Genomic DNA, 27,441 nt, shown 5'->3' with positions numbered 1-27,441 from the left:
ATGAATGAAAAGGTCTTCCTCCTGCTTCTGGGCTGTGTTAAGGGGTTAGTGACCAGTCTACCTCTATCGGCACCAATACAGGTGAGATGATGAGCTGGTATGAACAGTACAGGGGCGGGTGAAAACTATGAAAGCATGGCTCATAACATCAAGTTACATATTAACAACATTAGCTAGTAGTGTAACTAGCCTAAATTTTTTTCCCCTTTAGTTTTGGGTAGAGTGTGAGAGGTTAGAACCCCTGTCAAGTTTTATGGCTAACACAAAAAAATTGGGGGCTGGATACAGATTTTCAAAGGGTCACTGAGATTATCACTGGTCTCCAGTTCGGCAGGACTCCACAAAATGGGCACCCCCCTTAGAAATAGGGAGAACCTACAGTGGAGAATTCATGCACATACAGTTCAATGAGAGTGCCAAACAACCACACAAGAGCCCAATTTTTGTTAATGCTAAAATTGGCTCACGGCAGAAAAAAACAATGCATATTGGGGGCCAAATGGACAAAATAAAAAGCTATCAACCAAATTTATCAAGGACTCTTGGACATTTGTTTGGAGTTATAATGGAGCACCTTCCTGGAGGAATCCTTGTAGCGGGAATTGAAGCAGTACCCATGGCCTGGTATTAACAAAGTACAATGTAACACCCCCGCTTGATTGTTGTTGCTGAAAACAAAATGCAAATAAATTGTGGGTTCTAAAGTTAAGTTTGACCAATTGCCCATTTATGGATCTTTATATCAATTATAATTTGGAATACCACTGTACCATTTATATGGATTGTATTATGGAATGTCGTACTAGGTTCTTATACGGTGTTTTCAAAAAAGTGTTTAGAAAATTAGCTTAAGAAATGTATTTATTTCAGGTACTTATATAGTGCTGTCAATTTATGCAGTGCTTTACATACATATATTGTACATTCACATCAGTACCTAACCCTCAAGGGGTGTACAATCTAAAGTCCCTAACTCACACTAATACATATACATACTAGGGCCAATTTAGACAGGAGCCAATTAACCTACCAGCATGTCTTTGGAGTGTGGAAGGAAACCGGAGTACCCGGAGGAAACCCACACAGTCACAAGGAGAACATGCAAACTCCAGGCAGGTGGTGCTGTGGCTGGGATTTGAACCAATGACCCTAGTACTGCCAGGCAGAAGTGCTAACCATTTAGCCACTGTGCTGCCCACCCTTGCCTTTGTTTATTGATCAGTGTAAGTGGCGGCAAGTGAAGTGGGCACAAACCTAGAGACTGTAGGAAGCCTGGTTTTACAGTAAAGCTTTACAGTATTATGCACTATAACAGAACTGGTGGAACACCTTGGCTCAGCCAATACCTTAGGCACTACAATGAGTAGTAGCTAGTCCAGAATAGGAGTGGTGATGGTTGGTTGCAATGGGTCAGTTGGTGGCGTTGACCATAAAGGTTCCTCTGGTGCACTGGCAATGACATCTGGACACTCATGTTATATTGATCTGAAATATAGGTGGAAACCTTACAATAGCCATACCTATAATCAGGACTCTGTAGTGACAAGTTCCAAACACTCCTAAAAAGCAGCTGCTCCAGGTCGGTCGGCTTATCTACACCCCACAAACCTACTCACCCAGTTTGCAAACTGATCAATATATGGAAGAAAATTTCATATGGCAGCACTCCAAAAGATCTACTTTTTTAGGGACAATGGCCTGAAGCCCCAAACAAGTCTCACTAGTTCCAAAGTACACGCACATTGCAGGTTCCACTTCTTAGACCATAACCCTGGATAGGAGCGTTCAGAATATAGAAGAAAATTCTGGATGGCAGTACTCCAAAAGATCCATCTTTATTGATATGAAAATCACAGACAGTGGGGGAACAAGAGTAAGGTTGACATGTTTGGCGTGTTAGCGCTTACTCATAACCTCCAGGACAGAGCAGTGGATTACAGTATTGCAAGATAGCAGCTGGTAGTTGTGCAGTATTGCCAGGATTAAACCTGCTTCCCTGGAGGAAGGCTTCCACTGGATGGGTGGTACTTTGCAGTACTAAGATGGCACTCTGTACTGATGGAGGGAGCCCACATCACTGATCCAGATACTGGAACATCCACTGTACACAGACGGTGCCCCTGAACTGACTCTACTTAAACAGGAACCTCTCCCTGCACTATTCACTTTCCACAAAAACAGGATCTCTGTCACCCCTACCCACCACTCCCTCCAGGTGCGCCTGAATGGTGGGGGCACCCTAATTTATAGAGTCCCACATCAAGATGGCTACCTAGAGGTTACAAGAGTTGAAGAGTCCCATCAGACAGCTGCAACCACTGTGACAGCTACGGACTCCCTGTGGGAACAATTCCATTTATGACTCCACTATCTGAAAAGTGATACAGTGCCACCTACTGGATGGAGGAAAACCCGCACCTGCCGACAAGGGTAAAATCTTCCAATGAAGGCACCTGTTCTGATAACAGCTGTTTAAGAGGAGAGTTCTCCTACCTTTTAAGATATTTCCACTCACTTTTTGTGGTGCCTCAAGTATAGGAAGTGAGGGGAATTGCTACAATGATACATAAACAGTAAGGAAACAAAAAAAAATCAACAGAGGTTCTAACCATTATATTCTCTAGCCCAGGGGTTTCCAAACTTTCTAAACAAAGAGTCAATATACTGTCCCTCCAACTGTAGGGGAGCTGGACTGAGCCCAGTGGGAGTAGGAAATATCCTGGTGTCAGTGGGAGTAAACAATGCCTTATCATTGGTGCCAGTGGTAGGAATAGTGCCCCATCATTGGTGTTATTAGGAGAACTTTTGCCCCATCTGTGTTATTAGGAGGAATTTGGCCCCTTTCTTGGTGTCATTGGGAAGAAGTGTGCCCTATTGTTGGTGCTATTGGGAGGAATTATGCCCCATTGTTGGTGTCGTTGGGAGGAATTGTGTCCCATTGTTGGTGTCACTGGAAGGAATTGTGCCTCGTTTTTGGTGTCAGTGGGAGGAATTGTACCCCTTTATTGGTGTCAGTGGGAGGAATTGTGCTCCTTCATTGGTGTAAGTGGGAGGACATATGCCCGATTGTTGGTGTCAATGGCAGGACTCATGCCCAATTGTTAATTTAATGGATGGAATAGTGCCCCAAGGGACAGAGAAAAACTAGCAAAGGCCAGCACTCGATCCCCGAGTCACAGTTTGGAGACCACGGCTTTATTCAATACAAGCAAACTACCAAAGCATCATGTAGATATTATGTTATGTTCAGACCCAAGCAAGGCTTGATGTCAAATATTATATATAAAAAATCACCGGCGCCAAAACCATGAAATTATATACTAAATAAATAAATAAATGCTGCTGCTCATTAGTGTAAACACCAAAAAATAATATAAGACATCAAAAAAGCGCAGATATATAACTAAATATACACTCCAGCGAAAAATTAAATAAATAATAATAAAAAATATATAAAAAATTTTAATTAATAGGTCCCACTCCAAATCAATAAAGTAAAAAATAAAAAAACATATTCATAAAAGTCTTTTTTCCAAAAAAACTTTTGACCTGTGTTTCCACCGAAATAGTGCTCAAATACCACACCGCACTCACCAGATATTGGTGAAAAAAACGCCTTTTAGGTTTTTTTTGGGATCCTAGACCCAGTCAATAAACCTCCAAACACCAGATATTATTGGATCTCCCCTACTCCAGACAGGAATATAGCCAGGCCTCCAGCCTCCAGGATCACCAGACAGCACTCTCCAAGAAAATGTTTTGAATCATGCAGGGAAAAAAAACAAATATATAGTGTAATACTGCAATACTCAGGCAGAATCAATTTCCAAGTACCAAACCACTCACATTCTTAAAAAGTATAATCAGCATTTATTGTATTTCAAATGGAGCCAAAACGCCACATCACCAGGGTATTTCTGAGATCTCATGGTCAGCAACAGATGACAGCACAAGAATCACCCACAAGCAAGATAGCCCCCGGGAACGCCACGCGACGGCATGGGTTCCACTCACCGGAAGTGTCAGAAATGGGCTCGCCAATGGTGGTGGGACTTACCTGCCTTGTGGGCTGCAGTACCAGGGCTGGCCAGCGGGTGCTCTCAGCAGCCAGAAGCTCACTTCTGCAATCAAGCCATCACCTGAGGCTGATTGCAGGAGGTGTATTTAAAGAATGGCCAGGCCTGCAGTCAGGGCCTTGGTGTATTGTGCCCATGAGCCCCTGTGTCTGAACCTGATCCTGTTGTCTGCCTTCCTGATCCCTCTGCCTGACTCCTGACATTGATTGAACTCTGCCTGCACTGACCCCGGCTATTCCTGACCACTCTTCTGCCTGCTCCTTTGGTACCTTGTCTGCCCGATTGCTCCTGACCCGGCCTGCCTGACCACTCTTCCTCTCCAGCCCTGACTACGCCTGTCTGTGTTCCTGCACATACTGTCATTAGTTGGAGGTTTGGGTTTTGTTTGTACTGTGCATTGTATACTCGTGTAGTTTTGAATAAATTATATTCTTATTATATCACTCCTGAAGCCTGCGTTTCCCTGTGTCAGTTCACACATCTCTGGTCATACCTGGAGCCCTGACAGGAAGTGATGTGGTACGTTGGACGGCAAAGCCGGAAATGCATCAATGCAATTTGCTCCTCCTCCAGGGTGTTTTCACAGGAAGAATATTTTTAAAATATATTTAAAATATATTTTTCTTCCATGTGGAGAATGTTCAGATTTTTATTTTGATAGGTATAGCCATGTGGTTGGCTGCTGTGGGGTGGCAATATATCCTCAGTGTCAGTGCTGTTGTGGAGGGGACTTCATGAAGCTAATTTAAACACAAATTTAGGAACTTGGACCAGGGGCGGACTGACCATTTGGAAACACGGGCAATGCCTGAGGGCAAGGGGTCATTAAGGGGCCCCATGAGATGCCGCTGGTCCCTTTTTCATAGGCTTTTTTGAGTTTGGGCAAGGACACAGGGGCGCCATGATCCCCTATTTCCTGGGGGCCCCATGAGTTGTCAGTCTGCCCTTGACTTGGGCTAAGTGTATTTTAAAAACATTTAAAGATTTTTTTTCAAATAATTCTATATCTAGAGTAAAGGGTGTTTTTTCTACTAATGTTTCAATTCAATGAACATGTAAGCTCAATCGCTAAAATCAAATATAAGTTTACCATGATTGATATAATTGAATATAGTTTAACAAAAGTGATATCTCCATCCTATTACAAATGACAGCTTTCGTAAAATAAACCTGATGATCCTGCCATGAAGTTCCTTCTTCAGAAACTTCTTGTTAAGTTGTGACAACTCTTTAAGTCCTGCCCTCCTGTGTAGTCACTTTTACAAGCACCTTTGGTGAATGCTGTAGGCATGTTCCATTGGTGAAAACATTGTTATCAATACTGAGATGCAGAAAATGGAAACAGTATTTTCTAAAAGATAAAATAATTGTGGGAATTGTTTATGATGAAGGGGGCTTTAGCAAATGTCATCAAATTTGGGTTTAAATCTACTCTAACAGGATAACTAGCTGTGCAACTAACAAAAAAGGGAAGGGTGCAATTTTATCCATAGGATCCAAGATGTCCATGCATTGAGAAGGATTGAGGAGACCTTCACTTGTTGTCTGATATTATCTTATTTAATTTGCAATAAAATATTGATGCAAAATATTTAATTTGCAGTACCTGTTACCTGGAATGAACAAAGCTGGTGAGTTCCTGTCTATTTTTCTATATTTCTTTTTTTTTTGTAATTAGACAGTAATTATTTGTACTGCTCTCTTGGCCTTAGTTCGATTACAGTTTGCACCCCCAACTGTCATTTTTTGTTACTTCCCTCAACAGTTAGAAGCATTTACATGCAATCTATGTTTGTGTTGTGAAGATACAATGCTGGCATGGACCACAAAGCCCTGTGTCCTGCTAACCTGGTGCAGCCATAAACATAAAGGATTTACCTTTTTTGGTTTAGGAATTCAGCTACAGTGCACATTAGCAGCTCTCCTAGCTGCACAGACTGAGACTATGTTGTTAATTTCAAAGACCTAAGTAGCCCTGACTTAAAGAGGACCCCCCTACTCTCTAAACCTGTAAATACTCAAATAGGGGGAAATTAAACAATCACGCTTACCTATATCCTTGTGACTTTTTCTTCATGCTTACCTATTTTTGGCTTCCCTTGGTCCCCGTTCCCATGTCACCATTTTAAAAATGTCCGTGATACTGCACACATGCTAGATGAAGCACGTGATGTCATGCTCTTCATCTCGTGCTTTCGCCGTACTTCACTTCAGGCATATTTTTGGAAAAAACTTCCCAGAGAGGGAATGACTTAAGCTGCAGACACAGTAAGTGGTTCTACAAAAGCAAGAAGTAAGTTACAACCAGATAAATAACCAAGGAACGGAGCAGTAAGAAAGTTCTACTGTAAAGATTAAACAGTTGGAGAGGCACACTGCGATGACTAAACAAGGGCAAGAATGTGCTGCAGTCACATTGATAGAAATAAAACATATCCCCATCTGCACTCTTTTCTGGGTAACCCAAACTATAGATATACCATATAACACACTGTCAGTTCAGCACTCTGTAGTAGCCTACTCTACTCCTTCTGCTGGCCAGGTCATTGGAGCCCAAAACATTTTGTTGGTATGCTTGGGGAGTGTTCCTTTAAGAATTGATGCAGGCAATAATACATTGTTCCTTTGCAGGCAACTCTGTTTCTCTGTTACATAGATGTAGTGTGAGGTTGGCCAGTGACAAGAAAAAGAGAGGAAGGCGCCTAAGATAAACAGTTAAAAAGACTCATCGTGTGGTAATTGGATCCAGGTGGGACATCCAGCTGTCCAGCAGCAAGCTATGCCTATAGGATCAGATAGTAGAGTCCAGGATGTGCCTGTGCATCAAAAATGAAGCTTGGAGAGCAGAATCAGATGTAGCAGGTGAAACGGGCGGTAATGCATTTTGGAGCATGCTCAATAGGCTCCTTCTTCAGACCTGAGCCCCAGTAGAACCCTGACATTTTTATAGTGTAGTTTTGAGGTTGGCCAGTGGCCTCTCACTAGCTCTCTGTCAGCACCAGGCAAGGTGTCCCCTTCTGTCAATGTCGTTAGCTTCCGGCACTTTAGCTAGACAGAAGGCTCCCCAGCATCCAAAGTTCACTCTACTGTTCTGTAATGGCGGCCGCTCTATCTCTACTGCTCTCATGTTTCATCATCTGTTCACTTCCTCTGCTCCTCAGCAAGATGTCATCTCTCCTCTCTCCTCAGTTGCATCGTTGACACCAGGGGCGGACTGACAACTTATGGGGCCCCCGGCCAATAGAGGATCATGGGGCCCCTGTGTCCTTGCCCAAACTCAAAAAAGCCTATGAAAAAGGTACCAGGGGCATCTCATGGGGCCCCCTACTGACCCCGGGCCCTCGGACAGTGCCCGAGTTTCCAAATGGTCAGTCCGCACCTGGTTGACACTTATTAATTGTTTGCATAAGATCCCATTAAGAATTGCAACCATGATCAGTGTTTCATGGGTAAAATTCTAAGGATTATGCTGACTATTCCTTCAGCCCCAGGTCCATACAGAGGTAATGACTTTTGGATATGAGGCTGATAGAAGTACTCAAGGAATGTGGTGACATTACCACACTTGTGTTCCATTGAGATCTACAGGTCCTCCTGCCGTGGTGGGAGATTGGACTTGTAGTCTTCCATTTACAGATTTGTGTAAATATACATTATCTGTGAATACCTGTATATGATGCAGCTGTGTGAGTGGAGCAACACAAAGTCCTACCAAAGTAAAAAAATACAAGAAGAACCCTGTGATTTAGGTGAAGGAGGTAATTTGAGGGCAGGGACCTGCAACATTTGACAATGTTTCATGTTACACCCTAAATATGGATGTAACGCAAAACATGGTCAGAAAGGTGGATTTAGTCTTTAATACATAATTCTTTTAGAATTACATCTAGCATCTAGTCGGCTAGAACCAGCCCCTGAGGGAGACTATTTCACACAATCACAGCTCTTACAGGAGGTGAGGGTGTCAATGACACTCAAGGAGATGCAGAAACAGACTACACGTCCATTTAGTCACCCAACCAGAAGTTTCACAGATCAGAGTGTAGCTAAGATTACATTCTCACCTTTACTAATCTGAAGATAGCTTTGAAGACTTACTCTTTTAATGGTCATATAATTAAAATTTTAGACTGGATTCAATAGTTACATGAAAATTAAGTCACTTTGGTAACTTGCCACTAGTTGTGTCTAATGAGTATTTTGTAGTATGTGTCTATATAGCCACAATGAGTGAAGGCTCTGAAGTATCTCAAGGGATCTTCAGCAAGCTCATTGAAACAAATAAAGGTAATTATTCAAAAATCACAGGATTTTTACAGCAGTATGACGGGACTGAATCCATACCGCAGGGGATAAAAGCAGTAATACTGAATGAATTCATAAATCATGGAACACTTTGCATCATGCACTGATGGACTAGCCAATATGGCCCTTTCTCATGGGCCAGATCTGGTTTTGCTCAGCAGTCTGTTGATCCCCTGCTGAGCTGAATGGAGTGGCTGGATGACAGGTCCATGTCGGGACACAGCCCGCTCTGCTCTATGGGCAGCCATATGTAAATGGACCAGAGGACTATTTACACCCAACTGCCCTCCTATCCGGCCATCTGAGATTGGAGGTAGCCAGGTGTAATCGAATACAAGTCTGTTTACATCCGCTGCCTATAGAGTTGAATGGAGGGTCCATTCTGGTCTTCCCTATAAACAGCAAGGTGGACCTGACTGGACCGCTCGTGTGACAGGGGCCTAACATGTATGGAGAATGGCAAAGCTTTGGATTCAAGCTCTTAGTCATTGTTTGGCTGGTCTGCAGGGAAAATCACACAACACAGGAATATTCTGTAAAAGAAAAATAAACAAACTGCTAGGTACGGCAGTATTGGATTCTTTGGGCATAGTAAGAGACCACACAGTAAAATACATATAACCATTTATTGACATAAAAGAGCCATATAGCCATGATAGGACCCATAGTACAAACACGCTCCTCAAAAGAGGAGACAAGAGCAAAACAAGTCATAGTTGAGCACAATGCCCCCCAATTGTTTTGCTCTCATCTCCTCTTTTGAATTTAGAAAATATATTTAAATTTACGTTTTTTAGAATACATGTTAAAATATATTAATGTAGGCCAATATATTGTAAATATATGTAACATATGTATATAATTTTTTTTTCTAAATATATTGGAAATATATTTCTCTTCCATGTGGGGCAGCAGAGAAAAATCAGATTTCCTACCCTGCCAAACAGGGCTGTGCTATGTGCCTGAGCTATGTAAATCTCAGCACTGGGTGGACATAAATACAAATCATTTGGCAGGTCAAACAGCTTTCTTATAATTATTTCATCTGTATATTTTGCTGTTTACCTGGAGTTCAACTTTAAAATGGGATCCATTTTTTTTAGTGTATTAACTAAACCATCTTTCTGTATGTGTAGCTATCGACATGCCCATGCATGGAGGAGACATAAGGGTAAGGACTGGACGCAGCGCCATAAACTGCACTTCTTGTCTTTGGCCTAAAATTGCCGATGGTACAGTCCCTGTTCCATACAGCATATCTTCTGACTTCAGTAAGTTATCTCTTCATCCTCTTGCATTTAAATATTTATTATAGATTTCTATTTACAGAAACCCAATTTTCCACCTCTGTTTTCAGGTCCCAGTGAGATCAATACAATTAGGAATGCCATGGACGAGTTTGAGACTTTGACTTGTGTGAGGTTTGTGTCTCGAAAAACAGAAGACAATTATCTCAACATCACAGATACAGATGGGTAAGGTTGTCTCGTCTATTATCCATCATGGTTGTCTACAGAATGTGAAAGAGAAGAGGCCATCTACGATCTTCACTGCATCTTAGACTTCAGTTCATGTATCAGTGCATGACTGCTCCTTTTTTTTTTTTTCTAAAAAAACTAAAGGATTCATTGACAATTGTCAATGAATGGGGATGTCACAAGCCAACAGCAAGTGCTTCTTAGATTTCCTCTTTCATGTACCTAGTAGAAGCAGCAAACGGGCAGAACATTTTTTATTGCAACACTACTTACACTACTTACATTGAGTAAAGAAATTATGGTGACTAAGAGATGGTGGAGCTTAGTGTCAACAGACTCAAAGGATTACACCTAAAATCCATATTCACAATCAAAATACAGGTGTACCTCGGTTTATGAATTTAATGCGTTCTCTGGGATGTTTCCTATTGCGAAAAATTTGTAAACTGAAATGCGGTTTCCCATAGGAATGCATTGAAAATGAATTAATCCGTTCTGGAGATGAGAAAAAAGTAACAAAATAGTCTTATCTATTCAAAACTCTTTATAAAATGCACTTTATAGGCATAAATACTGTGCAGGGACATGATTAAAAATTTCCAGAATGGCTCCAAGACTCTATGCAAAAACCACTCCAACACTTCCACACTCGACACCACGTGCTACCCACAGAATCCAGCATGCACGGGACCGGCGCTATAAACCTCCGAGGTGCAATTCATCCCGACAAAACTTGCTTCGTATTGCGAAAAAAATTCGTAAATGCATTGAAAACCAATTAATCTGTTCCGGAGGTGAGAAAAAAGTAAAAAAAAAAAGTCTTATCTGTTCAAAACTCTTTATAAAGTGCACTTTAAAGGCATAAATATTGTACAGGGACATGATTAAAAATTAATTCATAAATGCATTGAAAACCAATTAATCCGTTCCGGAGGTCAGAAAAAAGTAAAAAAAAAGTTTTCTCTGTTCACAATTTTTTATAAAGTGCACTTTAAAGGCATAAATACTGTACAGGGACATGATTAAAAATTTCCAGAATGGCTCCAAAACACGATGCAAAAACCGCTCCAACACCTCCAAACTCTACGCCACGTGCTACCCACAGACTCCAGCATACACGGGCGCGGCACTATAAACCTCCCAGGCACAATGCATCCTGGAGAAACTTGCTTCGTATTGCGAATAAAGTTTGTAAACCGAGGCATTATTTTCAATGGATTTTCATTCGTCAACTGAAAATTACGCTAAACAAGGCGTTCGTAAACCGAGGTACGCCTGTAAATCCTATAAATTGGTCCTAAAGCAAGCAGTGCAACCACTGTTTTGATCCAGTCCATCATTACTTAGTTCCTGAACATCGTATTTTATATCTCTTACTAGCACTGTGCACATGCATAGGGATACACCTGCTGTTAAAAGATTGAAAGCTCAAAGGCAACCCATTCAGTAATCATTTTTTTTTGTTCAACCAGCAGGTTGAATGAAAAAAAAGATCCGATTCCCCAATTCACACAATCAAGGTGGATGTGAGAATCACCCCTGCTGTGTTATTGTGTTCTGACAGTGAGAGTCTTCTCCGCCATCAGAGTACGTTGATCAGCACTTCCTGACAGGTAGGTTGTACAGAAGTCGATTGGTAGATCGACTTATCTACATCCAGGGTGCCCATACATGCATTTCAGTCCATGTATGGATGGCTTATGACCAGAGGCGGACTGACTATTTGGAAATTCGGGCACTGCTCGAGGGCCCGGGGTCAGTAGGGGGCCCCATGAGGTGCCCCTGGTCCCTTTTTCATAGGCTTTTTTGAATTTGGGCAAGGACACAGGGGCCCCATGATCCCCTATTGCCCGGGGGCCCCATGAGTTGTCAGTCCACCCTTGCTTATGACTAAGCAGTATGTATGATTTTCTTTCTGCAGCTTAAATTTTTTAAGTATTTCAATTAAACTCATTATCTTTGGCTCTTAATTGATACTGTCTTCTGGTGTATATTTACTATTTCTAGCTGTTCATCATTTGTCGGAAAAATGGGTGGAAGCCAAACAGTTTCATTGGGTGATGACTGCGTTCACAGAGGGATTGTACAACACGAACTTGACCACGCCCTGGGCTTCTACCATGAGCACACGAGAAGCGATCGTGACAATTATATTGACATCAATTTCCAGTATATCTCTCAAGGTACAGGGAGCATTTGCAAGAGAAATGTAGCAATGTTTTTAAAAAGAGACATTACCATTGATTTTGCTTTGTTACAGAATTCTGGAGTAATTTTTATAAACAAGACACTAATAACCTGGGCCTTGAGTATGACTATGATTCAGTGATGCATTATAATCGGTAAGTCATGACTTTTCTGCTAGCTGACTTTTTTTTTTTTCATTTTGGATAGAGTAGGGGAGGGTTCAAACAGTTATTTTTGCCATCTGTTTTTTTTTTCCGTTAGGGAGATTTTGTACACTCTGTACACTCAAAAGAAAGTGAGAGAATATCTTTCCAATGTGAGGAACATCTCTGTTCCTGTTCTGGTGAAAACTCAAAATTTTGGAGTTACCCTTACTTTCATTGCTTTTGAAAATAATGATCAGGGCAATTAAGCCTCTTTCACAAGCTTGTAGCTATTGACTCGTGATCTGTGGCAGACTGTGTTGTCAGCTGTCCCGCAACTAATAGCCAAATTGGAGGTAACATGCTGCCTTCCACATGCCTGATTGAAGAGGGATTGCACATTAACCCCTCACCACTCTATCCAAATTTACAAAAAAGGTAACCAGGCAGACTGGAACAAATCCCTCTGCCTCAGGGGCAGACTGACAACTCACGGGGCCCCCGGGCAATAGGGGATCATGGGGCCCCTGTGTCCTTGCCAAAACTCAAAAAAGCCTATGAAAAAGGTACCAGGGGCATCTCACGGGACCCCCTACTGACCCGGGCCCTCGGGCAGTGCCCGAGTTTCTAAATGGTCAGTCTGCCCCTGCTCTGCCTTACTCACAAGCTCTCCATCTCCACTAAACATCAGGAGAGAAATGATAAAATCCTTTCCTGATGGTACCATTGCCCCATTGTCCTCCATATAATTTCCTCTAACAATCTAGGGGTTTGTTGGAAATTCCTGGCAGATAAAGGGACCATGACCCATATTTGGGCCTACTGCCCCCTCATTGCCTCCTTTTTGTCAAAAATAGTTTGCATTTATGACAAAATCATGGCTTCCTTTCTTCAACCTGATGTTTGAATCACGTTGCTGTCAATCCTCCTGTGATCTTTCAAAAAGATAGTTTATGCCACATGCTTAAGGCGGCTAGAAGTGTCATAGCCCATAACTGGCGTAAACCGTTTAGCCCCTCTCTGGGTATGTGAGATGGATGAAATCCAGTCCATGGAAGGGATGATTCATGTCAAAGACAAGCAACTGCATCAGCCTCCAGTGGTGTGGACACAATAGGAATACTTCCACACTTCAGCTAAATTTTCTCAATATCTATGAAGTATGGGAACCAGTCTTCTTCTTCTTTTTCTCCCACATGCCTCTGGCCCCTCTTCCTTCCTTTGAGACTTGGATGTGATTTTTGGGGTTATGCCCCCCTCATCCCTTCTCAGGATTTATTTCTGATTGTTCTTTTATTTTGATGATGTTTCCTTGCTGTATTGCAGCCTAGTGTTGATGGCAATTGTCCTATAGGTACACTATCCCTATTGGGTTGATGTGTCATGACTTGTTTGGTTACTCTCAGAAATTGTGTAACCTGTTGACTAAGTTACGTGTATATGTGAATACACCCCAATCCCTTATGTTCTCTGATTTGTTACCTACATGTAGTTTTGTATCAACACATCTGTTATACTTTATACATGTAGGAGATGTGCTAAACCTCCTCTATCTCCATTTTTTATTGATTACAGGCTCTATGCACTTTTGTATTGGCAGCATCCATGTTTTTCTGACTTTAGTAATAATTTTAAATTTGCAATGAACAAAGATTGTACATACAAAAATTTAATTTTTTTTCTACATATTTACTTGTAAAATCCATTTCTTGGAGTGCATCACAGGACACAGAGCAGGCAATTCATGACTATGTGAGTATAGGCCTCCTATAGGTGAGTGGACACTGGCTGAACAATCAGAGAGGAGGTCCTCCCCTATATAACCACTCTTATACAGGAAGTACCTCAGTTTTTGTAGCTAGCAATGACATTCCAGAAAGAGGGGTGAGACCTCTGTGTCCTGTAATGTACTCCTAGAAATGGATTTTACAGGTAAGTATGTAGAAAAAATCCAGTTTTCATTATCGTACATCATAGGACACAGATCAGGCTATTCATGACCATGTGGGATGTCCCAAAGCAATATTAAATTTGAGGGGAGGGTGACACTATGATAGCCACTGTCAATAATTCCTCATAGGGGCGGGCTGACCATTTGGAAACTCGGGCACTGCCCAAGGGCCCGGGGTCAGTAGAGGGACCCATGAGATGCCCCTGGTACCCTTTTCATAGGCTTTTTTGAGTTTGGGCAAGGACACAGGGGCCCCATGATCCCCTATTGCCCGGGGCCCCATGAGTTGTCAGTCCGCCCCTGATCCCTCAGGACCTACTCAGCTATCCATAAAACAGTGCGGCCAAAGGCAGAATCCTTTGCAGGTCTGACATCCACATGGTAGAACCTTGTGAATGTAGCGACCTTGCAAACCTGAGACACTGACGTCTTTACGCCTGGTGGTGGACTGCCCAAGATGCCCCCACACTTTTGGTGGAGTGTGCCTTCACCCGAAAGGGTGGTAATTTACCTTTCAAACCATAAGCTTGAATGATCAATTGGTGGATCCAATGTGAAATAGTTGCCTTGAATTCCACCTGTCCCTTCCTAGGCCCCTCTGGCAGTTCAATCCCACCGCAGGTCCCTGACCTCTGTCAGGTACCAACCTTCACCCATCCTGGCAGGCATTGTCATACAGACCTTCAAGGACTCAGTCCCCATGCTGAGGGGCTACTACCTTGGACCTGTATAGCACCCGCTGGAAGTGCCTTGGTCAGATTTAAAACTGCACAAGGTTCCATCTGCACGGAGTCCAGTGCCACAAGGCTACATTATAGGCAAAACCTCGAGGATTCTTCTCCTTATCCAGCAAGGTTTGGGTATCATTAATTTTAGCTCATAGCCTTCTGAATGGATCCAGTTAAAGTCCCTGATTTTCTGATGGAACCGTTCTTGACTTTTAGGTATGCTTCAAAATCACAGCAACACGTTCAGTGACCATCCACCTTACAGACACTGCCGAAAAAACTGAGGTACTTCCTGTATAGGAGGGGTTATATAGGGGAGGACCTCTTCTCTGATTGGTTGGGCAGTATCCATTCACCTATAGGTGGCCTATAACCCACATAGTCATGAATAGCCTGCTTTGTGTCCTGTGATGTATGATAAAGAAAGGTAACATACTGTAATGATTATGTGTTGATCTCATCTCCATTTGACCTTTGTCAGCTATGAATTATCCAACACACCAAACCAAGCCACAATTGTCCCCAAGCCTAACCCCAATATGCCTATTGGGCAGAAAATTGGACTGAGTATCCTAGATGTCGCTAAGATTAACCGTCTTTATGAATGCAGTAAGTTGCTGTAGATTTTGATTTAATTATTCTAACACATTAGAAACTATACTTTTTTTAAGGGAGATGGAACACGTATGGAGTTAGGTTACCCACCCAAATGCTCTCCCGCCTTTCTGTACCAGTCCTTCTCCTGTGCTGCTGTTGGGTTGGTGACTGCTACCAGGCCTTTAAGCTGGGTCGCTTCCCTGTTTCCAGGTGGTCCTCTCTCAATGGGCCAGTGAGGTCCACAGCTTTCCTCCTTTCCAGTATCACTCCTGGAGGTGAGCCCTCCCTCCCAGTCTCCTGCACCTCAATCTTTCTCATCTATTACCTCCCTCCTTCTCCTGCTTCTGAGCAAGCTCTCTTACCCTTAAGGGTTGTCCTGGCCCCTTTGCAAGCTCCTGCTGTTGGGGATTGGCCAGAGTTCGTCAAGAGTACAGGCCAGCCACCCCTCAGATCCACCCACTACCTCTAGACCTTCCTCCAATGCTCTAGAGCAGGGGGAAATTCCAGATTGGCTGGCCTGCAAAGTCTATCAGCCCTGACCCAAATTTATCCTCCTATCACACCCAGGCTGCTACTCAGCCTTCCTCTCTGACAATCAGGATCTAGCCCCCCCTTGCTAACTAGGAGGGTGCTACACGTGGATTCTTTCTTGGATACACAGAATATAACTGGATACTGACATTTATAGGTAAAGTTTATCCAGGAAATATCCAATTGCCTCTCAGGGGATCAGGAAATAATTTTTTCCCCTGCAGGCGCAAATTGGATTATGCTTTGCTGGGTTTTTTGCCTTCCTCTGGATCAACTGTGGGTGTAGGATTATAACATTTTCTTTTTTTAATGGTTGAACTGGATGGACTTTTGTCTTTTTTCAGCCAGACTAACTATGTAACCCTGGTGTTAATCACTATTCCACTGTCCACACACCCACACACCAGACACACAACAAACGGTAGCTTGCCACCACTCAACAGTTTGTCCACAGACTGGTCTGCTGGGCCACCACACACACACACACACACAGATCTCCATCTGTAAGATCTGCTACTTTACAATCTGCATGCAATCTACCAACACACAGTGCAATTGCTAATAGATTTGCAATGAACTTAGACCGAGCATATAGACAATACAGTACAACAATCTCTCCAGGGATATGAGCCCTTTTTAGTACACATACATCACTTGTTAATTTTATGATTTAATATCCCAAAAGTGGGCAGTGCATAAAATTGTACTAAGAAAAATTAGTTACAGAAAATACAAATAGGACAAAAAGACATACACAATTGGCAATTCACTATGAAATATAACTTGCACCAGTCACAGAAATTAAACTTTTACCAAGATTTATCCTGTGACTGGTGCAAGTCAAACAAAGTCTGCGATTCGCCAGTCAAATGGAAACGGACGAACCACGTCATCCATATCTCAGGGTCCTCAAGTTATTGAAATATGGATGTGGGCTGAACTTTTTCCCTTAGCAAATCAACCCTGGGGGGGGGGGGGGGTCCTGTACCAGCCCACAGGACATTCTGTGTTCTGAAGTGCCCAGAGCTGAATGGGCCAGGAATGGTTGCGGTGGCTGAGTCAAGGATAGGGTTCCCGACACCAGTGCATCAGTCCGAACACGACAGTACCAATCACTGTCCAGCCGACGCAATCAGGCACCATATAACCACTTTGTGTGTTTCTCTGGGATTCTACATAGGCTACAAATACAGTTTTACATGTACATGTAGCCTAAAATGTGTCCAATCAGAAGTATTTTCATCTTTCTGCAACTGATATTTTATCTTGTATGAGATGGATTCCTCTGATCTTTGGATATAACTCAAAGCTGGCAGACATTTCAGAGCCTTCTCCCTGTCCCCTGCAGTTTCTTGAAGCTGAAATGGCTAGAGCTCTTCTTTTAGCATTCAAGAAGGTGACAGATCTATGTCCATCATGGTGTGAAAGTTTTATTGGCATCTAGGTGTGTCAGGGTCCTGTCCACAGCAGAAGTTCTGGAAGATCTGGCATTTCTGCCAGTACTCTACATGGCCGCAGAGGTACACATCAGCCTCAGTCTGGTACCAGACGGCCTTTATAAGGAGGCTCATCACTTCCTCTAGTTGCTGGATGATCTCTAGCTCCCCGTGCCCTGTTCCTGCAATTCTGACTTGTGATTTCCTGTTACCGACTCGGCTTGCTCCTGGACCTGTCTACTCTGATTTACCCCTGATCTGACCTCGGCTTGGCTTACGGATACTCTCTCTCTCTCTCTCTCTCTCTCTCTCTCGCAAAGGCTTGCATACCACGCGCAGGCGCCTCCTGTCTGCTGACCTATCTCCGTGCACCAGCTGTGCTTCTGAGTGGACCACCAACCAGCACTCCTACAGGCAACCTGTGCAACTTTGGGCCTGAATCCCGCTGTCCCACTCTCAGGGGAGTCCGGAACTTAGCCGCAAGGGAAGCCCTCTCTCCATTGGCCTCCATCACCAGGTGCTTGATAAGGTGCCACCTCTAGCCTAGAAGCTTGCTCTGTCCTTTCAAGTGCTAATTGAAAAACATGTCTATGTCTATGACTGATTAAGGAATACTGTATCTCTAATAACACAGAATTAAACTATATCTACAATTATATATGTCTACAGCTCACGTCATATCTCAGCTACCCTACTCTTACATTTATGTTACAATATGGTTTCTTTTTTCTTACTTCTTAGGTGTCTGTGCTACCTTGCTTAATAAACCGACAGGAATCTTCACTTCTGGAAATTATCCCTTTACTTATCCTAATAACAATAACTGTGTTTGGTTAATCAGGACTCCCTATGGGCAGGTAAGAAAACAGAGGAACTGTACACATGCAAAATCTGACCTCTAATGTAGTAGAAGCCTTGCTGTGAAAAGTCATATTTTGTTTTTGCTTCTTAAACCACCTGAAATTTACATTTAGCAAAAAAGTTAACCGGTGCAGAGCCAAAAAAAGGCCAAAGTAATCCTTACTTAAACATCACACCTTCGTAAATGTTATTCATGATAAGATTTCAGCTCTTTGCTTTTTTCATATTTGCCCTGGTGAAAGGCTTTCTAGAGATTGACTCAAAAAGAATCATTGCAATGGTTTGCAGGCAGTAAACGTCATGGCTGAGCCAGAGTTTTAGTGTAGTCTTCTTAAGATGTAACCACCTCTCGCAAGACCTCCCTCTGCTCTATCTACCAACTGCTCCACATTTTGAAGTAATACTTGTTTTTGTTATGGAATGGTGTTCACTCTATAGTCTTTACGCTACCGTTACCACTTCATGTCTGAGAGCCTATCTGGAAACTCTAATGTGCTTAATAATGTTGCCCAACATCTGGATCTAATAGTAAGGGGGTTGTAGGAATGGTGGTTTTAGCACTGAATCTTGGTTTTATTTGCAGCTCTGGTTGCAGCTCTGGTTCTTGCGTCACCAATTAAAATGATATTTCAACATCCGCAGTCAGCTAAGTCAAAAACTTCTTTGACTTTTTTCAATATAGGTTTAAACTAGACTTAGGGTAGATGAGGGTAAAGGTGATGAACTGTCCAACCATGTCTCCAGATGTAAACCCTTTTGAGCATCTGTGGGGCATCCTCAAATGGAAGGTGGAGGAGCGCAAGGTCTCTAACATCCACCAGCTCCGTGATGTCATCATGGAGGAGTTGAAGAGGACTCCAGTGGCAACCTGTGAAGCTCTGGTGAACTTCATGCCCAAGAGGGTTAAGGAAGTGCTGGAAAATAATGGTGGCCACACAAAATATTGACATTTTAGGCCCAATTTGGACGTTTTCACTTAGGGGTGTACTCACTTTTATAGCCAGCGGTTTAGACATTAATGGCTGTGTGTTGAGTTATTTTGAGGGGACAGCAAATTTACACTGTTATACAAGCTGTACACTCACTACGTCACATTGTAGCAAAGTGTAATTTCTTCAGTGTTGTCACATGAAAAGATAGAATTAAATATTTCCAAAAATATGAGGGGTGTACTCACTTCTGTGAGATACTGTATGCTAAATGTTTCTGCCCCCAAATTTGTTTTGTTCAAAATTACTTGTCTCAAGTAACATTGAGGAATAATACAGTAGTTATTTCAACTGGAAAGTCAAAAGGGTTGTCAATAGACAGCACACTTGCTTTGAGAGACACCTTACTATAGCCTGGGAAAGGGAGGGTGATGACTAAGGTAAAATACTTACCTTATTCCTTCCAATCCTACTTCTTTTTGCTACCCTCTGGTCTTAGATGTCATCAAGTACAATGCAGAACTAGCAGTAATGCATTACATATGAGAGTGGAAAGGGTCCACCCACAATCCAGAGCATCAAAGAGCAAGGTACTGGGGGAATGAGGAATAAGGTAAGTATTTTTACTTATTCCAATCTGAAAACAACCCCGAAAACTTTGAGGAATAATAGAGTTCTTTCAACTGGAAAGTCAAAAGGGTTGTAAATGAAGAACACACTTGTTTTAAAAGGGATCTTAGCTGAAAAAAACACTAAAAACTAAACCTTTACAGAATATTAAAGTTCTTTCAACTGGAAAGTCAAAAGGGTTGTCAATGGAGAAGAAATTTGCTTTAAAATATAGTAAACTCTGTATTTTTATTTTGGCCTACAGGTGAGCTTATAATAAAGCTTACCTGTAGGTTAAATGAATATCTCCTAAACGTGGACTGTTTAGGAGATATCGAAGTGAGCAGCAGACGGTGACATCACTGGCGCATGCACTCTGAAGGAACGGCATGCCCGTGCTGTCCCTCAGAGCTCTGTGCTGTGGCTAAAGCTCCTGCATGCATGCTCAGGATTGACGACGTCATTGAAAGACCAGGTGAAGATGGAAGTGCCTATAGCGGTGACAGCGCGCCTCTGGAGGGCTTCGTTTCAAGGTAAGTCTTTCATAATGTTCTAGTGTGCAATGCACACTAACACATTATGATATTATCTTGCAGATCAATTTTTATTTTCTTTATTAAGTTTACTACTGCTTTAAAAGACATCTCAGCTGAAAAAAAAAACCTAAAACGTTGAAATGACACCAGCATCTTCCATATTCTTGTGGCTTTCTCCTTAGCACTAAATTATGCCTACATGCAGCCCAACATGCAGGTACAAATATGTGAAGCTAATGCCTTCCTGTAGATAAAACATTGTCTTTGTGTTACCTTTTAGGCCTCATTAACTTTCAGTGGTTTTGATGTCCAGTTCACACCCAACTGCACCTTTTACTTCATGAGGATCTATGATGGAAACTCTAAGAACTCTCCGGTGTTGCTGGATAAAATGTGCGGCACTAAAACCATCCCTCCACTCATCGCTTCCGCTAACGAGATGCTGGTCGAATTTGTCAGTGACGGGGCTGTTACTGGGGTTGGCTTTAATGCTACATATAGCTCAGGTATGCTGATTTGTTTTAAAAACAAAGAAAGTGCTCAGAGAAAGACATTGCATAATCAAAGAGTCAAATAGGTAATATTGACACAACAGCTTGAGGTTCTTTCTTCAAAACCTTTAAAGAATTCCATGAAGCCCCTCAGTGTCTGAAATCTGGGGTGAAGCTGTATACTTGCGTAAAAATCTGAACAATCTTTTTAGATATACAGTTGTGTTCAAAATAATAGCAGTCAGACATCACTAACCTGATCAATCACTGTTTTTGGTAGAAATGATATTTCTATATGGCAAATAATTTACTAGCAGGTGTAGTAGAGTAATAGAAATCCAACAGACCCAACAGTCATGACATGCATGCTGCTGATTCTGTGTAATTGAATCACTAACTGAAAGGGGCATGTTCAAAATAATAGCAGTGTGGAGTTCTATTAGTGAGGTCATTCATTCTTTGAAAAACAGGTGGCAATTATTGCCCTTATTTAAGGAAGGAAGGCAGCAAATGTTGTACATGCTGGTTACAGTGCATTTCTCTCTGAAATTCTGAGGAAAATGGGTCGTTCCAGACATTGTTCAGAAGAACAGCGTACCTTGATTAAAAAGTTGATTGGAGAGGGGAAAACATATAAACAAGTGCAGAAAATGATAGGCTGCTCAGCTAAAATGATCGCAAATGTTTTAAAATGGCAACCAAAACCTGAAAGACGTGGTAGAAAGCGAAAAACTACCATTCAAATGGATAGAAGAATAGCCAAAATGGCAAGGACTCAGCCAACAATCAGCTCCAGGAAGATGAAAGAAGGTGTAAAGTTCCCTGTGAGGACTGTTACAATTAGAAGATGCCTATGTGAAGCCAAGCTATCTGCAAGAAGCCCCCGCAAAGTCCCACTGTTGAAAAAAAGACATGTGCTGAAGAGGTTACAATTTGCCAAAGAGCACATTGACTGGCCCAAAGAGAAATGGCACAACATTTTGTGGACTGATGAAAGTAAGATTGTTCTTTTTGGGTCTAGTGGCCGGAGACAGTTTGTCAGACGACCCCCAAACACTGAATTCAAGCCACAGTACACTGTGAAGACAGTGAAGCATGGTGGTGCAAGCATCATGATATGGGGATGTTTCTCATACTACGGTGTTGGGTCTATTTATCGCATACCAGGGATAATGGATCAGTTTGAATACATCAGAATACTTGAACAGGTCATGCTGCCTTATGCTGAAGAGGAAATGCCCTTGAAATGGGTGTTCCAACAAGACAACGACCCCAAACACACCAGTAAACGTGCAACATCTTGGTTCCAGACCAACAAGATTGACGTTATGGAGTGGCCAGCCCAATCCCCGGATCGTAATCCAATAGAAAACTTGTGGGGTGACATCAAAAATGCAGTTTCTGAGGCAAAACCAAGAAATAGAGAAGAACTGTGGAATGTCGTCCAATCATCCTGGGCTGGAATACCTGTTCACAGGTGCCAGAAGTTGGGTGACTCCATGCAACACAGATGTACAGCAGTTCTCAGAAACAGTGCGACTACAACCAAATATTCATGAAGTCATTCAAAGGAAAGCAAAATCTTCAAACATTTTTCAGTTTATATATTGAATGTTTGAGTTTGTAAAGAAGAATACAGACACTGCTATTTTTTTAACCGTCTAATATTCACTTTTCTTAAATCTTTTTAGAGGAACAACACAAATTTGATATATTTTTCTTCATGTTTTGATTTGGAATAGAATGTGTAGTGTTCCCAATGCATTTGTGTGTATGGAAATAAAAGCTATTAAAAGGATTTTGAGCTTTATTCACTTTTTTCAACACACTGCTATTATTTTGAACACAACTGTACCAGAACTATGAAATATTAAGGCCTGCTTAAACATCTTTTTTTTTTACTGTATTCAGCTGGGCAGACCATTGCACTATAAAGTTGTTGGTATCATGTGCATGTTGGTCAGTTTTAGAAGTGAAAAAACACTTAACTTAATTACTTATTCTACTGTCTAAATTAATCTGCCTTGCTGTATTCTGTTTGGCACATTTCCAGTATTTTCTCTGTGCCCCACTGTATGCTAGGAAGTTGGGACATACCTATGGACTTCTATGGGGTTGACAATGTCATCCAAAATGCTCTCATAAGGTAGAGTGCAGGGACCAGACCTTCCACAACACTGCATGGGTTAAATGCTCAATTTTGTTCACGGAGAATTGGAAGAAGTATAAAAACTTACCTTTTTCCTCATTCCCCCAGTAGCCTGAACAGTTCCTTGCTCTTTGATGTCCTGGAGTGTGGCTGGGTTCTTTTCACTCTCATATGCAATGCATTACTGCTGATTCTGCATTGGTTCTGATGACATCTGAAAGCCTAAGACTGGAGGGTAGCAAAAAGAAGCAGGACTGAAGGCCCTTCATACAACACAAAGCCCAAAGAAAGAATAAGGTAAGTATTTGACCTTAGTCATCACCCTCCCTCCCTTCCCCAGACTAAATAAATATTAACCCATGCAGTGCAGGGGGAACAGCATTTTACAGAAGGCCGAATTAAGGCTTTTAAATGAAATTGTACTTTGCCATTTTAGGATTAAATAATAGATGTACTTGATAGCCTGCCCACCTCCTCAACAAATACTTACCATCACTGCACTACTGTGCCCTCTAAAATACTTTAGGGTGGGGTACAACATGTGACTCATTCCTTATCCTTCCCTGTTGCAGAATTTAGTGCCTAAGTAGTCGATCTCTAGGTCTGAAGAGGGGTGTTCGAGCTGAAGACCAACTCGGAACTCCAATAGGGAGGATGAGATATATACTGTCTATACAGTACACTGTGTGTGTATATATATATATATATATATATATATATATATATATATGTGTGTGTATATAGTATTTATAACATAAAATTATGTCATACTATTGTAAAATGTCCTTACTGTACTGACTATATCTATGTTCTCACAGTTCAGTGTGGAGGAACCTTCTATACCTTCCAAGGAAACTTTACATCTCCAGGATATGCAGGGAACTACAGTCCAAACATGAACTGTAACTACACCATCACAGCTCCTGTTGGATATAAGGTAATACAAGCTACCTTAACGTGTTTATCACCTTATACCTTATTATCGGACTCCCTAATTCTCAAAAGGATTCATACAAAACTTTAACGTTGGACAGAGTCATTACAAACTAATTGTACAACTCCCTTTAAATTCACTAACAATTATGCTGTGGACCTAACTGATTGAATCAAAATTGAACGTATTGTTTAGCCCAGTGGTCTTCAAACTGTGGCCCTGGGGCCAGATGTGGCCCTTTGTTTGCTTTTACCTTGGGACACTATTCCTTCCAGTACCAATAACAATGGAGTCAATTACTGCCATTGGTACCAAAAGATGGGGCACTATTCCTCGCACTGACACCAACGATGGGGCACTATTCCTCGCACTGACACCAACGATGGGGCACTATTCCTCGCACTGACACCAAGGATGGGGCACTATTCCTCCCACTGACACCAATGATCGGGCACTATTCCTCGCACTGACACCAACGATCGGGCACTATTCCTCCCCCTAATACCAAAGGTAGGATTTTTTGCTCCCACTGACGCCAGGAAATGTTCTATTCCCACTAGCCACAATCCGGCCCCCTAAAGTATGATGGACAGTCAACTGACCCTTTGTTTACAAAGTTTGGAGACCCCTGGTTTAAGCCATAACACTACATGACTGCTGGCAAATCTACAGTAGATTGCTCTAAGACTATCTACCACCAAGACTTTCTGGATCATTTTCCAGTGATGATAGGAAGTGTTGGTGGTAATTTATGAAACTGGCTGAAAACTGGTGGCATGAGCTTTGTAAGATGTTTTACATGACTTTGCAGCCCTGGGCTAATTCCTGCCATCCTGATTGAGAGTAACAGGACCACGGGGCAGAGGAAGGGAGGGTGCTGATCAGGTTCTTGAGCCTATAGTAGACAAGTGAATGACATAGAAAGCAGCCTGTAATGTAGGAGGAGAACAGAAGATCTCCCAGATCCTGTTATTTCATTCCTTGTCTGGCAGTTGTAGATTGGTGACCACTACACCACAGGATAGAAAAGGACTTCCATTTTCCAACACGATTCCTAAGCACAGCCTTTTATGTACAGTGTTATCCTTAATGTCAAATAGTATTTCAGGTAAACTGTAACATCAATGAATTGTGAGCAACAATATACTCACTTGCTTTTATACCATAAAAAATAATAAGGGATCCTCCTGCGCTCATGGGAATAATTGACAAAATACAGCTGCTGTCACTTAGCTGATACCAATAAGTGCAAAATAAAATTAAAAATTAGTGAAGCGCTTGTATCACATGAATACAATCATGTATCTCCATATAGTGTAATTATAAATCAAAGTGACCACTATATATAATAAATGTGTGTTGACTCCCTCTAGTGAAAAGAAAAAATAGTGTCAACCAAAATAGCTAAATAACACACATTAGGAAACTAAATATATAGTGCATAAATCAAATATAATGAACAGAATATATATACGTGAAAACAGAATATTGGCCACATACAATGGTGTCTAAATTATACATAAATGATATATGCCATAGGTGAACAAGACAATATCAAAGGTGAAAAAAATATTCCATGCATGTGACTGTGCTTTAAGCTGGAACACACACGTGATCTCCACTTCTAAGTGCAAGTACTCTCCTTCAAATGGCAGCAATGCCTGCTCACCTCCCTTCCTCGACCCACACAGGGCCTCAAAGCAGTTACCACCTCAGTGGTGTATTCATCTGGCAGACTCCTTATTCCTCCTCCTCTCTTATGCAACTCATAAAAAGACAAGAAAGCCTTCCATAGTGTAGTAAATTTAATAGGCAAAGTTAAAAATTACAAAGTTTTCCACTCACATGCTCCTTTCCATAAAAAAGCGTTTTTCCCAGCCTGTGGGTAGATATGCATGCACCTGGGGGAATCCAATATGGCCACTGTGTCCGGACATACGTCACCAGGAAGTAGACAAACCGACGCGTAGCGTCACGTGCGTCGTGACTTCATCAGGGTTGACTTCATCAACCCTGATGAAGTCACGACGCACGTGACGCTACGCGTCGGTTTGTCTACTTCCTGGTGACGTATGTCCGGACACAGTGGCCATATTGGATTCCCCCAGGTGCATGCATATCTACCCACAGGCTGGGAAAAACGCTTTTTTATGGAAAGGAGCATGTGAGTGGAAAACTTTGTAATTTTTAACTTTGCCTATTAAATTTACTACACTATGGAAGGCTTTCTTGTCTTTTTATGAGTTGCATAAGAGAGGAGGAGGAATAAGGAGTCTGCCAGATGAATACACCACTGAGGTGGTAACTGCTTTGAGGCCCTGTGTGGGTCGAGGAAGGGAGGTGAGCAGGCATTGCTGCCATTTGAAGGAGAGTACTTGCACTTAGAAGTGGAGATCACGTGTGTGTTCCAGCTTAAAGCACAGTCACATGCATGGAATATTTTTTTCACCTTTGATATTGTCTTGTTCACCTATGGCATATATCATTTATGTATAATTTAGACACCATTGTATGTGGCCAATATTCTGTTTTCACGTATATATATTCTGTTCATTATATTTGATTTATGCACTATATATTTAGTTTCCTAATGTGTGTTATTTAGCTATTTTGGTTGACACTATTTTTTCTTTTCACTAGAGGGAGTCAACACACATTTATTATATATAGTGGTCACTTTGATTTATAATTACACTATATGGAGATACATGATTGTATTCATGTGATACAAGCGCTTCACTAATTTTTAATTTTATACCATAAAAAATGATGTGTTTTCTTATTGCATGAACACACCACTTTCGGGTTAGTTATAAATTTTATTTCCTTTTTTTCAGATTGCTCTGACCATCAGTGACTTCCATGTAGAGTATACCAGATTCTGTACATTTGACTATATAAAACTCTTCATGGATGGTAAACAAAGGGGTCCATTCTGTGGTGATCTCAGCATCCCTGTGTTGTACTCCACCAGCAATTCTATGGTTCTCGTATTCCACAGTGACGGGTCTAACCAGGCGAAGGGCTTCCAGGCCTCTTACACCTTCTGTGAGTAGCTCCATTCTATCTGCTTATATCTAATAAGCAATTGATGTTATAAAATAACAGAAGTTCAATTTTTTAAAGGCAAATTGACCTCAAATGATATTGTTGTAGGGGTTTTACACACGTATATAGTTTATAAGATACGCTTACTGTAAATAATTGTATCAGTAAGTGGCCCAATTTTAAAAACCTTCTACGCAGCAATGGTTTGTAACTATGGGTACATAAGGGGCAGCCATGTTTGCCCATCAAAATGTGGGTTGTACTTCCAGCTTTCTTATGGTACACAGTCATTGTGCTTCACTGTTCCTCTCTGATGCAGCAGGTTTATGGTCAGACCTGACTTAATGAAAACAACTGACTGTTTATACGGTTAACTGTGTTTATAATTATGTATAATGAGCAGGAGCCAAATGGAATTAAAAATATTTTTTTTTCTTTCAGTCAGCCTGCCG

At 41.7% G+C, this 27,441-nt stretch overlaps 1 protein-coding gene across 1 annotated transcript; it reads left to right on the top strand.

The window, feature by feature from the left end:
* On the top strand, positions 1 to 26,997 carry LOC149439241 (embryonic protein UVS.2-like). Its single transcript, XM_089659305.1, has 12 exons — positions 1 to 81; positions 5,680 to 5,707; positions 8,298 to 8,363; positions 9,518 to 9,652; positions 9,739 to 9,856; positions 11,867 to 12,042; positions 12,120 to 12,201; positions 15,350 to 15,477; positions 18,174 to 18,289; positions 20,648 to 20,873; positions 23,826 to 23,944; positions 26,779 to 26,997. The coding sequence occupies exons 1-12, from the start codon at positions 1 to 3 to the stop codon at positions 26,995 to 26,997; spliced, it is 1,494 nt and encodes a 497-aa protein (XP_089515431.1).
* Positions 26,998 to 27,441: the final 444 nt, after the last annotated feature.

The sequence above is a fragment of the Staurois parvus genome, unplaced genomic scaffold (genome assembly GCF_062004578.1).
Source record: "Staurois parvus isolate SC_StPar_1 unplaced genomic scaffold, SC_StPar_1.0 ptg001146l, whole genome shotgun sequence".
Lineage (NCBI taxonomy): Eukaryota > Metazoa > Chordata > Amphibia > Anura > Ranidae > Staurois > Staurois parvus.
Note: the sequence above shows the minus strand (reverse complement) of the source record. Positions and strands in the feature narration are given on the sequence as shown.